The 12568-nt window shown below is 37.0% G+C and overlaps 1 protein-coding gene across 2 annotated transcripts in view; it reads right to left on the bottom strand.

The window, feature by feature from the left end:
- JAG1 (jagged canonical Notch ligand 1) overlaps window positions 1-12568 on the bottom strand; it is a 42821-nt gene that overhangs the window by 14445 nt on the left and 15808 nt on the right. For both annotated transcript variants that reach the window (XM_074209440.1, XM_074209441.1), the window contains 10 exons: window positions 11361-11615; window positions 8916-8976; window positions 4755-4885; window positions 4346-4465; window positions 3604-3717; window positions 2422-2535; window positions 1629-1742; window positions 1166-1212; window positions 653-826; window positions 18-168 (listed from right to left, as the gene is read on the bottom strand). In XM_074209440.1, coding sequence (XP_074065541.1) covers window positions 18-168; window positions 653-826; window positions 1166-1212; window positions 1629-1742; window positions 2422-2535; window positions 3604-3717; window positions 4346-4465; window positions 4755-4885; window positions 8916-8976; window positions 11361-11615 — 1281 coding nt within the window. The remainder of the gene's footprint in view (window positions 1-17; window positions 169-652; window positions 827-1165; window positions 1213-1628; window positions 1743-2421; window positions 2536-3603; window positions 3718-4345; window positions 4466-4754; window positions 4886-8915; window positions 8977-11360; window positions 11616-12568) is intronic.

The raw sequence follows: 12568 nt of genomic DNA, 5'->3' as shown, positions 1-12568 counted from the left end.
TTAGGGTAGATACCTACCTTCACATGGTGTTGTACGACAGTGATCTTTCAGGTGTGAACAATTCTTTCCCTCATAATCTTCCGGGCACTTGCAGAAATAGTCACTGGCACGATTAAAGCACTGTGCTCCATTCTGGCATGGGTTGGGCTCACAATAATCAATGTCCAACTGGGTGGGGGCAGTGGTGAAGGGGAAGGAGAGAAGAGAAGAAGAAAAAGGAGGGTATTTTTTTAAGCTTGAGTAAAATAAAGGAGTTCATTATTACTCCTTGCTCTGCTCTGGGCAGCTGACACAGCGGAATCTGACCTTTTTATCTGTCTATTAATTGTACATAGTGCATAATATATTCAATTATACCTGCAGTGGTTTTTTTACAGACAAGGGAAGGATATGAAAAGGCCCCAGAGGACCAGAGTGAACACTCAACTGCCTAGATACACAGATAGTGTCAGTCTTTAAATTAAAAGACTCTCCAACAGCCACTAAATTTTTCTACCAGCACTTGAGGGACAGACAGCCTCAAGTAGGGCTTTATATGGTTCAGTGAGACTGAGGTATTTGGGGTAAAAAGTCCCAAGAGTGAAAAGAGGGAAGAAAAGCCTTTGCTGGTAGGAACCCAAGTTATCTGGGTTTGCATTTCACCAATGCTCACCTGACAGAGGTTTCCCGAGAAACCAGTGGGACACAGACATTGGAATCTATTGATTTCATTCTGACAGTGACCCCCATTCAAACAAGGGTTGCTTGCACATTCATTGATGTCTTTCTCACAGTGATCCCCTGCATAGCCAGGTGGACAGATACAGCGATAACCATTAACTAAATCCTGAGAAAGACAGAAAGAATAAAACAAATCAAACCTAATACATTTTCATTTTACCAGATCGTTGCATAAATTCACAATTGCTCTAACTCTAATTTTTTGTTAAATACCAAGCTTATCAACATTTGCAGAAGGAGGAATATTTGCATTCTTTCAAAATGACTGCCCTTGGGCCAGGGTAATACAAGCCTGGTTCATTTATAAAGATTTACTCCTCATATGAACTTTAGAGTTTTGAACAGACCAAACATTTCCAGATTTGGTCTGCAGTTTAAGAACAAATGCTTAACTACCAATATATTAATCATCAGAGTTTTGATTTAATAGGTGAAATTTACATACCCTACAGGAAGCAGCATTTTGACACTGGCCAAGGCAGTCATTAATATCTAAAAAACACAAAATAAATCAGCAGATCATTAAGAGGCATTTTACATTTAAATTAGTAGCAGTTTAAAAGGTTTCTACAGCTCAGAACAGATAAAGATGTTGTCAGATTTCCTGTATGCTTTCCTTTAGATAAGGCTATTATAATGGGTGGGAACCCTTAACCAAATCCTCCAGCAGAGTTAATGAAACTTCACATCATTGTTTTAAGCCATCTTATCAGAATATGACCCTGTTACCAACTAATGAGCTTGATAAAATTGTGTATTTTCATTTTAGACTGACTACTCCCTTTCTGAAAACATCACACTTGGCCTTTCCCATTACCATGTCAGGCTTATACTGACAGTTCAGTTCCTTTTAGCAACCCCATCCTTAAAACCAAATCAAAAAGATCAAGAAAGTGGAAGTCCCTTACTTATATCACAGTTCTGACCCGTCCAACCAGGAATGCAATCACAATAATAGCTCCCAATAAGATTCCTACAGGAATTGGCATTTACACAAGGTTTTGCCTCACATTCATTGGCATCTAAAAGGGAAAGGAAACAATCAGTATGAGAAATCAGATTTTCTTCTTGCATTCATCCTCTTTAAAAGTAAAATTTCAAAGTGCAAAGAATAACAACAAAAAAGGGCTAATTTCAAATGATAATTCTTATGTTCAAATTCTGGCTTTTATTCCATTGAACTTTACTCTCTCCAAAGTGGCTCCATTTTACAGTCTATCATCACTCTATTTTCTTTAATTATAAGGTGCTAGATAAAATAATTGATAACCACCCAGTCCCTAATTAATAACTCCCCCAAGGAACTAAATAGTAAAAGAGGCCATTAGCCATTTGGAAAGCACTACAGTTTAGTTGTTGGGATTTAAATAGGGCAGAAAGAATGCAGACAAGCTCATTCTTCATGAGATCATCCACATTTTGTAGCCCAGCTGTAAACTCCTTGGTCTGGGGGAGCTAACATGCTTCAGGAAGGCTCTCATCATTTTCCCACAGAGCATAAATAAGCTAGTTGATCCATTTTCGATTTACATACTCACATAAAGGCATCCTATGGAATTGATAAGAAATTATATTATTTTTTACATTAGGTATTTTTTATTTTAATGCTCTTTTTATTAAAACTTCGTTATCCTTGGCAATTCTGGTATCACTAAACAATCATTTTTAAAGTACCAAAATGACAAACTTTCCTTTTCTTACCTATTTGACATGTTTTGCCAGTCCATTGTGGAGGACAAATACACTTAAATCCATTCACTAGATCCTGGCATGTTCCCCCATGACCACAGTGATTTGGAGAACAGTCATCAATATCTGTCCCCCCAAAAGTGAGGGGTTGGAAAGAGCAAAAAGAAAGGAACTTAATGAACTTCTATAGCTAAAAAGAGGCAAAATAATTATATAGCAGGCAGCATGATAGACTGGTATAGGTTTGGAGTCAGCAGACTTAAGGTTCAAATTCCACTTTGCTCAAATAAATTTACTTTTCTAGGTCTCAGTCTCCTCAGGTACAAAATGAGAAGCTCATACTTGTCAATTATAGTAAATCATACTAAGTGGTCATTTGGTAAAAGTCAATAATGTCAGAAGTATAGAGGGAGCAAATTATTCTGCATTTAGTATTTACTGTGATCTAAGTAGCCTACTATTCCAAGTCATTTGAACCCAAATAAATTAAGGGACCCCAAAAAGGAAACTATAATACCTGATTTAGCTTAATTTTTAAAAATTACTTTAAAGAATTCACTCTACATTCCCTTAAAATTTTCATTACATCCTTGGGAGACAGCTGAAAAATAATTTGACTATTTCACAAATGAGAAAACCAAAGGCAGAAAAGAATGGCTTTTCCAATATTACAATTAGTCAAAATCCTAAATTCTACCATTTTTGTAACTTAGGTGACCCTGCCATCTGAATGGGCTGTACCAGCTGTAGATAACAGTCTGCCAATGCTCCCACCCCCAATCAAGTGGAGTACCACTAATGAACTATTTCAGTCACCTCACTGCAACATTCCAAGACTAGAATGAAAAATAAGCAGGATTCTGTCAGGATAAGACTCCATTACATGGTTGAGATGAAAAGTTAAGAAGATTCTAGTAAGACATAGTATCTCCAGATAAAGGATTCTACCAAGAAACAATTACAGTGAGGTAAATAATGCTAGCACTGCATGGTATAGTCTAGGGAGTTATCAAACATATTAAAGGGAATTATTGGCCAAATACCACCATAAACACAAATAAAGCTATTAAAAAAACTTTTTGTCATTAGTATAGAGACAGTCTGGTGAATAAAGCAGTAACAGTTTTGCTGTTTCCTTTCCAATTTCAAGGAAGACATCATTTTGCAAAGATGGGATCCCAAACATATACTTACTTGTGGTACATGTTGGCCCAGTCCAGCCTGGAAGACATCTACATTCAAATCCCATAGATGTTTCCAGGCAGCTTCCTCCATGGTGACAGGGATCAGAAAGACAAGCGTGTTCCGCTAAACAGAATCAAAGAGATTAGGTCAATATGGCAGCCCCTAGTAATGGTCTCAAGAAATACCTCAAAAAACCCCCAAAAGAAACAAACAAAAACAACACCCTTTCTGTTTTCCAGTCTACCACCTATTTAACACTCAACAACTAACACTTAACGTCTGTCACCCTCCTCCCCTCCCTTCAAACCACACACACACACACACACACACACACACATCCCTTGGCTACCTGCCTAAGTATCTCCTTGTCTTTTTTTTTTTTAGCAGCTTATGATAGCTATGTTCATACTGTATCAATGAGATAGGAAGTCATCTTTCATGATAAGCTGACACAATCAACATTCCAAGACATCTCTGGGTTAGGATCTCATAAAACCTATATGACCTCTCACACTTATCAGTAACAAGGAAACAACTCTGCAGAATCTAGAAGTGTTTCAATTGTTCTACTTTTTAGATTTCAGAGAGAATATATATATATATATATATATATATTTTTTTTTTTTGGACAGATTACTTGGTGCTTAGCTGTAAATTTTTACATTAAGAAAAAAATATATTTAAAAAATCATTCAGAGCAAAAACAAAATCAATGATGATTAAAAAAAACCAAGATGCTCACAACACTCACCGATTTCACAGTTTGCTCCAGAATACCCTTCTGGGCAGGAACATTGATATTTGTCAGGACCTGTGTTACTACAAGTACCACCATTCAGACAAGGCTGATGAGTCCCACAATAATTAAGATCTACAAAAAAGGTACCAGAAGGGAAAGAAAAAGCTTTAGGTAATTTATGCAGCTTATCATCTTTGTTTCTATTTTCACTTACCTTTGGAGGGGAAAAAGTCCCTCAAGGCATGGCTTAGTTAAAAACCCAAGTTAACACAAATTCAATGTATTTATAACCCAAGACTGACATCTTTCAAATAAATGCCTCCTGCCACAATACCTGGGACTCCCTCTGTAGTCATCCCCACACGCATACCATACATTAAAATTCAAAATTTATACATGGCTATCTAGAAGATTAGCATACCTTTGTCACAGAGCTGACCACCCCAGTTGGTTTCACAGAGGCATTGCCACGGTTCAATGCAAGTACCATGGACACATCCTGGGTGTGGAATGCACTTATCACAGTACTGGCCTTGCCATCCATACTGACACCTTAAAGCAAAATAAAGTATGATTTTTTTTTAAGTCCTAGAATTAAAGCAAAAATTATCAAAGAAGGCTCAAGGTTTTAAGTAGTAAACAAAGCTGAGAGGATATGGGACATAAAAGGGAGAAGGGAAAGGTGAATGAATATTCAAGGTTTGTTTGGTGGTTCCTTATAAACAAACATTTTTAACAGTTTGGCCAAGATCTCCAAAAGCCAGTCTACTTACAAAAGAATAACTGTTCTGGGAGAGCCCAGTGTGGTGCCATGAACACAATACAACTCTATTCTTAGGCAACACAAATGAGACAGAGGGTGGGTGTGCAGGATAAATCAATCTCTGAACTGTGTCAGAATGGACTATAAAGAAGGGGAGGGGGGAGCAGTTACCAAAAACAATGATCATGTGAAAAATTTTCACGAATGCAAAATTTGCAGCATTTTGTCTCCAGGCTCTGTGCGTCAACAGTAAGTCATAACCCAATACACCAAAATGCAATAAAGGACAGAGGGACTGCAGCCTGTATGGGAAACCTTATTCTGCTCAGTTATCCTCCTTCTGACTAGGTCTCCCTTCCCCCCCCTTTCCCCCCCTTCTCCTTTTGTAAAGAATGTGTAGTGCCTTTGTAAAGAAGGGAGGGCTAGGGGGTGAAGAAGGAGTAAAAAAATATCAAGAACCGATTCCTAGTGGAATCAATTCAAGGGATGGTTTCTGACCCATGACAGTTAAAGTTTATGTTAATTGCTGGTACCTAGGAATACTTACTTCTCCCTTTGCCAAAAAGAGGTCAGCTGGGTTTATCTAATGTTGAGGAATGGAGTTCAATTTCCCTATAAGTGCATTGTTCATTTGAATCTATCTAGGCCAAATGGGTTCTTTGATCCCCAAACAAAAACACAAAACACAAACCTACACTTGGGATAGGAGGGGAGGGGTCTTAAACTCTTCTCCCCCTCAAGTTTCAGTGCATTTGAAACCTTAACCCGTCTTCTCAAAAATCAAGGAAACTAAGGATTTTTTTTTGAGTGAGAGGAAAAAAAGAAGAAAATGTTACAGAGGAAGATGGGAAGGCAAGACCCCAAGTCAAAAGCGAAACAGGCTCTACTAAAATATTTTGTTCATGAGACATGGGAATAAGTGATCGGCAGCAATTACCCTCTAAGCTGTCACTAAGTAAAGAAAATAAACCCTTATATAGAAGTCATTTAGGCTTTTGGTTTTTCAGAAAACCATGCTCGGACCAGTAAATCCTTGTCATGGGAAAACTATAGAGCTCTAGCTAATAGCTAATCACACACAGCTAGTGATAAATTTAAATCTCTGAGAATCTTGATTGACTAACCACATCTTACTAATTAAAATAAAAAACCCCAACCCATACCTTATACTCCCCCCTATTAAAAAAAACCCACCATAAGAATCAATAATTCAAAATTAATGAAAATCAAAGTATTTTGGTATACACCTAAAGGAGATTGCCAGTCTCAACAAAAAAAAATGGAATTACAAAATTAAAAAAGTCAGGAAAATAAAAATTAAGTCTTAACCACCTGGGGACCAAACTAGGGACTAAAACTGGTGGGAGAAAGACAATGATTCCCTCAATGACCAACTGGAGCAGCTTGCTGATTGTGAAACATCAGCATTTTGTAGTCCTCACTTTCTTACAAATTAAAGATCTAAAATCGCTATACATCCTCACTTTGTCTAATAAGTACAATAAAAGGGGCAGTTGAGGACCTGACTTCATTTTTTAATTAGTGAGGGCTCTAACCTTAAGTACAAGAAAGGTGGCCAGGAGAGGTTATGGATGACTTCAAAGGAAAACAAATAAAAATACTGAACCTAAAACAGGAATCTACAAAGTTATGTCAGTTTAATAATACATATGATTAAGTTTCTCATGAGAAAATGAAGTTCCTTTGCTTATGATGATGATTCATAATTAGGTTTGATATTATTGGCAGACTCGCAATAAAGAAAGTAATCACTTGCACCAAGGAAAAGAAGTTATTTTAAGTCTGTTTGGGAACAACTGTAAACACATAACCAATAAACCCTCACATGTGAAAGAGAAACTCAGCATATATAACCTGAATGACAACTTAAAGTTAGACATTAAAAATATTTCTGAAGTAAGCACAGAAGAAAGATTTTGTAAGAAATTTTCCTTCCTTTTAAAGTCAGGAAGACAGATTTTTTTTTTTTTACTATGCAAATGAAGTGTGGGAAAGTTGCACCTTAAGTAAATAAGGGCACCAGTGCATGTCTGGGCAGTGAGTGGGAGGTGAGCCTTAGAAAGAGAAAGGCCTAAACCTGGAAACAAAGCCTGTTGTTCTGGCTGGGAGACAGCACCCCCTATAAGGCATGTTTATTCTGATGACAGTAGCACAAATCTTTGTTAGACTCAGCTGATAGACATCTAAGCAACTGGCCCAGTTCAGATACACTAATGATACTTCAAGTCTGATTTACTCTAGAAAGCTATTAATTAGAAAAAATTAATATAGGTGTATTTCACCTAAACAGTTGACAGCAAAGAGGTGAAACATTAAAATCATCCAACACCTTCACAGTTAAAATGTTAGAATGAATAGAGCAATTACTCCTTTAGTCTACCAAAAAAACAAAATTTTACCAAGTACAGGGAAAAGGGCTGTTACCAGATGAAAATCTCTCTTATTTAAAAAAGGAGAGGGGCAAAGGGGACAAAATACTTCCCTCTATTGGTTCTCAACCACTTTAAATACCATAATATTGACATGTCACTACCACTTCCCAATTTCCTTCCTGTACATAGAAGGCTTGTAAAATATAAATTTGGAACTACAAAGGATGAAATGAATGAAACTAAGGGAATGATGTACCATAACTCTGGAAATAGGATGCTTCTGACCTGATCCTGAGTCATCACTAGTCCTATAATAGACCAGATTTCTACACCTGTTCTTAAGAAGAAAAAAAATCCTCCACACAGTTTGGTTTCCTCTTGATCCTTTGAAGGAAGGTTAACCAATCCCATCTGATTAAAACTGGAGAAGTTTGGATGGGGAAGAGGCCCACTAGATCTGGAATCTATAAGATTATTGGGCTCTAAATAAAGCATAGTATTAAAATAAACCAGCTCTGCAAAACTTCCTTAATTTGGTCACATACAATTTGGTTAACTGAAATTTCTGTTGGTATCTCCCTATAGATTGGCTTCCCTCTACCCAAAAAACCTCAAATCCAAAAAAACACCCCAAAACAGTAATGATATAAAATTCTCAGTTATTGTGGATTTTTATTTTTGCCTAAGTTTTCACAAAGAACACAGTATGAATACTTCTTTAAACCACCTTCCCAAATGTCAAGTAACAATATAGAGTATAATTCAAAGAGCTCCAAAATTTAATTGTTAAATTGTTTGGGTATGTCCCAGCTTTTGGGTTGTATTGTTACTCCGCCAGAATGGAGCAGACTTCAAAGCAGAGAAACAAAATTCTGCATTCATCAGTCTCTCCTGACAAGATTCCATCCCTGTTATTAACCTCTCAGCACTTGGAGTCTGGCTCTCAACTGCAAAGGAACCAAGAGATTTTACTAATCCCATTCTAAAGAATGCTTGACTTTTGCCTATTGATGGGAAAAGTGGGGGAAGGGAAGGGCAATGTAGGAGGGAAAAAGGAGAAGAGACTAAGGAGGGTGAAGAAGAAAATAAACACTCCTGGAGTATGACAAGCTAAAGAAAGAACCAGAATGGCAGTGCAGTCTTAAAAGATTACAAAAATCTGCTCCCAATTTAGAGGTAGAATTGGTCAATAGTCATTGCATGAAGTGACTGAATTTGCCCTCTCATACAGTTTTTCCAGTTTTGCAAGAAAGCAAAGGAGTGTTTGTGTTTCATCAGACAGCTGGTATGATTTAATAAGCACTTAAGATATCCATTTTTGAATAAGTTTACCAGTGTTCCACAGAACAATGGGGAGAGATATGCTAAAATAAGTTTAAAACAAAATTGCTTGATACATAACTATAGACGTAGATGTAAATATTACCTGCATTCTCCTGGGCTCTTGCAGGAACCATGTTTAGGGCTACAGCCCTGACGACAAATGGCTGTGGGAAGAGAGTTAAGAATTTTTTTTTTTAGTATACACACATATATGTCAGCATGCTGCCAGTTTCTAGCATCTACACAATCGTGGGAATGTTTTTAAATCTCTGACTAGCACTGTAATCCTACAAAATCCACGATTTAAAAGGTCTCTAATATCAAGTCTACTGGAAAGAGAATAAGGTAGGAGGTGCCCCACAATAGCCAAGCCAGCAATTCAGCTAATATCTTTAGCTTTCAAAATGCAAGCACATGTTTCTGTCTATCCCCAAACATATAAGCATGTTTTCTGATAATCTGCAGGCAAAGATGACAGAAGTATGCCTGGGCTTTTATATATTTTCTAACATAAACAATATATGGCATGAGCAGCCTAAGAGGAAAAGTCAGATCATCCCTTTGCATATTCTCTCCTTCCCTAATATAAAATCCTCAGCACTAAAGAGTTTCAACTATAGCCCATGCCTGCCTCCAAATCTTCCTCTTTTCTTCCCCTACCCCTAAAAAAAGTCATCAAGGAATGCTTAGTTTTAAGGGTGGAGCCCATTGAGTTTCAATACTGCAGCAAAGATCATGGGTCCAAATAAAGCTTAGTTTAAAAGTTTGTAACATGTTACAATGCAACAAAATAATATTACATCCTACTTTCTGAGAGGCAAATAAAAAGGCACTTAAATTTCTTATTAATCAGTAAGAGCCAGATCTCAGTAACAATTCATGTATCAGACCCTTTTTATTTATTTTACAAGTTTACTTGAGTGGGTCATCTTCTCCAAAGATGTTTCTATTACATGTAATGTAGCATTGTCCCTTAAAAAATATTAGTATCATCTTTAGTTCAGCTAGAAAACTGACATCTTACAGTCTTTGGGGTCAAATGAAATTTTTCCCCCAAAAAATCTAGTCTCATTCCTTTATTTATAGGTGAGAAAAATTGCTCAAAGTCACAAAGTCAATGAGGTCAGAAAATGATCTAGAAACCAGGTCTACCATCTCCCAACATAATGATCTTTTCACTTTAACTAGAGGTACTAAATTTCTCTTCCCTTGACTGCACCAGCAAACCATTCAACCACACAGCTGTGGCTTCCACGAAGTCTTTGAAAAGTACCAATTCCACTATTATCTGAAAAGCCTAGCTCTTTTTACTGTGGCTAGATCAAAGAATAGACTGTTTCTTGCCAGAGCACCTCTTGAAACATATCAGTTCTTCTTGAAACACAATTTCACCAAATTAATGTTCAGATTTCTACTAAAGCTGACTCAATGTGCCTCCTCGTGGTGCTAATATAACCCTGGGGTTTCTTAGACCTTGTTAGCAGGTCCTGCCAAATGGGAAAGAAAGGTGGCTCAGTGGATGGAATGTTGGATTTTTCAGGAAGACCTGTGTCAAAATCTTGCCTCAGACGCTTACTATATGGGTGACTCTAAGCAAGTCACTTGGTCTCAGTTTTCTCATCTGTAAAATGGATATAAGAACATCTATCTCACAATGTGGAGACTATCTAATGAGATAAAATGTCTAAAGTACTTCATAAAATACAAGCAAATAAAGTCCAATGGAGGATCACATCCATCTTCCAAGATTCAGCTCAACATTAGAAAGTTAAATGAAAATTAAGTCCCGAAATTATCTAAGTTCCTTTCATTTCAGTGAAAGGAGTAATTCAAATCTTCCAAATATGGAAGTATTATGCTTTAAGAAGCCAGGCTCTATTAAGGTTTATGTGGGAACATTTATATGGATGAGTAAATCAGTTACCCACTCAAACCTACTATGAATTAGGTAACATATCTATAAAGTTGTAATACTGTTAATGATTTCAGGATTAAACAAATATTGATGTGAAGGCTGACACACCATACACTCACTTCCACCAACTTAGCATTCTCAAAAACAAAAACCTTAAAGCAATAGAGACTAACATCTCTTTTTGTCAGCAAACTGAAAAAAAAATGATCTTTAATATAAAATGATCTTTAATATAAAAAAATCTACCTGGTTTGAAATTATGGACTAGAGAGGATTAAAAAAATCATTGAACAGAGTCAGGAAACATGTTTTGCCCAAATGATTTTATTTCTCCATGTCTCAGTTTCCCCATCTTTAAAATTATAAGGTGGACATTATTTCCAAGGTAATTTCAGGTCTTGACTTAAGACTGTTCAATAATTATTTCTGATCACCTTAAAAGCCACCTCAAAACCAAGGGAGGACAATAACTAGAGGGACCGATTACATGGTTCATTCAAGAATATGCCATGACAGTTTGACTAACATGATCACAAATTCACCAAATGGACAGAGCCCCCAGTTCATCCACAAGGAAGTCTTCTTAGTGATTTAAGGTCTGAGGGAGTCTGTGGGGAAGGTCATTCTACGTACCTTTATTACATTCAGGTCCCATCCAACCTTCCATGCAGGTTTTGTTGCCATTCTGGTCACAAGCATAGTGTCCAAAAAAGTCATCTCGGGGACGACAAAACTTATTGCAGCCAAAGCCATAGTAATGTTCATCACAAGTAACTCGAATCTGATACTCAAAATGGGCAATGCCAGTGTTCTGTTTAAGGGTCTGCCACTGTCGGCTGGGATTAATCATGCCCGAATGAGAGGCTTTCTCAATAATGCTATCAGGATCTAGAAGACAAAATGTAGAACAGCATTAGGATAAACGAATGACAGTAACTAGCAAGCAGAGCTTTCTTAAAGCCAAAAGAGAGTTCCAAGGAAGCAGATGATGGGAGTTAGTGCATCCCTGGTGGCTTTCTATATTAAAAATAAAAAGTAACCATAAAATTAAAATGAGAACTAGTATTTAAAATAGCATCCTCATCTTTAATATTTTTACTGGTTAAGACTGAAAAGGGAAATATATTTGAATAAGTATAATTTTAAATAAGGGTAAAATCTAAATAGGTTTTACACAAAAATATTTACCTCAATTTAGAGATAAGCAAATGGGGACTCAAATGAATCAGGGTTGTTACAAACACTCAAACGTTTATTGAATTCTTGCTATGCTCAGTACTGTGCTAAGTTCTTTCCAACTATGGAGTTACAGAAGTTCCCTACTCTCAGAAGGCTTACAATCAATTAAGGAAGGAAGTCATAAACAGAGTAGGGTAATAAGACAGTAAGCTGCTAAGTGACATAAGAACAGAGCAAACACTGAGCTAAAATAGGTCAGAGGAGGGACATGTCAAAATCAACAATGGACTAGGTCATTTTCCTAGATTAGGACTGTATTTGCTTTTTTTTTTTTTTAAACCTCCCAGGTTTTCACAGACTTGTCAGTTTTGAAATCATAACACTTAAAACATAGTCCTTTGAAGTCTACTTTCCATTTCCTTAATATGATTCTTACCCACCTACACAACTACTATTTTCGGGCCCAGGACTTGTGCTCATTTGCACAAAGGCAGTGGGCCAGGTGACCATGACTAGACATCAACTTACAGCATAGGAGGCTTCTCACTTCCAGCTAGACTATCTACTACCCCACCTGGCCCTTCCTTGCCCTCTGGGTTTCATTAGCTAGAGCATATACAGGATACTGCTCTCCAATGAGGCCTTTGGATAGACTCACACCC

Source organism: Macrotis lagotis, chromosome 1, assembly GCF_037893015.1.
Source record: "Macrotis lagotis isolate mMagLag1 chromosome 1, bilby.v1.9.chrom.fasta, whole genome shotgun sequence".
Classification (NCBI taxonomy): domain Eukaryota; kingdom Metazoa; phylum Chordata; class Mammalia; order Peramelemorphia; family Peramelidae; genus Macrotis; species Macrotis lagotis.
The sequence above is the reverse complement of the archived record's forward strand: the minus strand, read 5'-3'. Positions and strand labels throughout refer to the sequence as shown.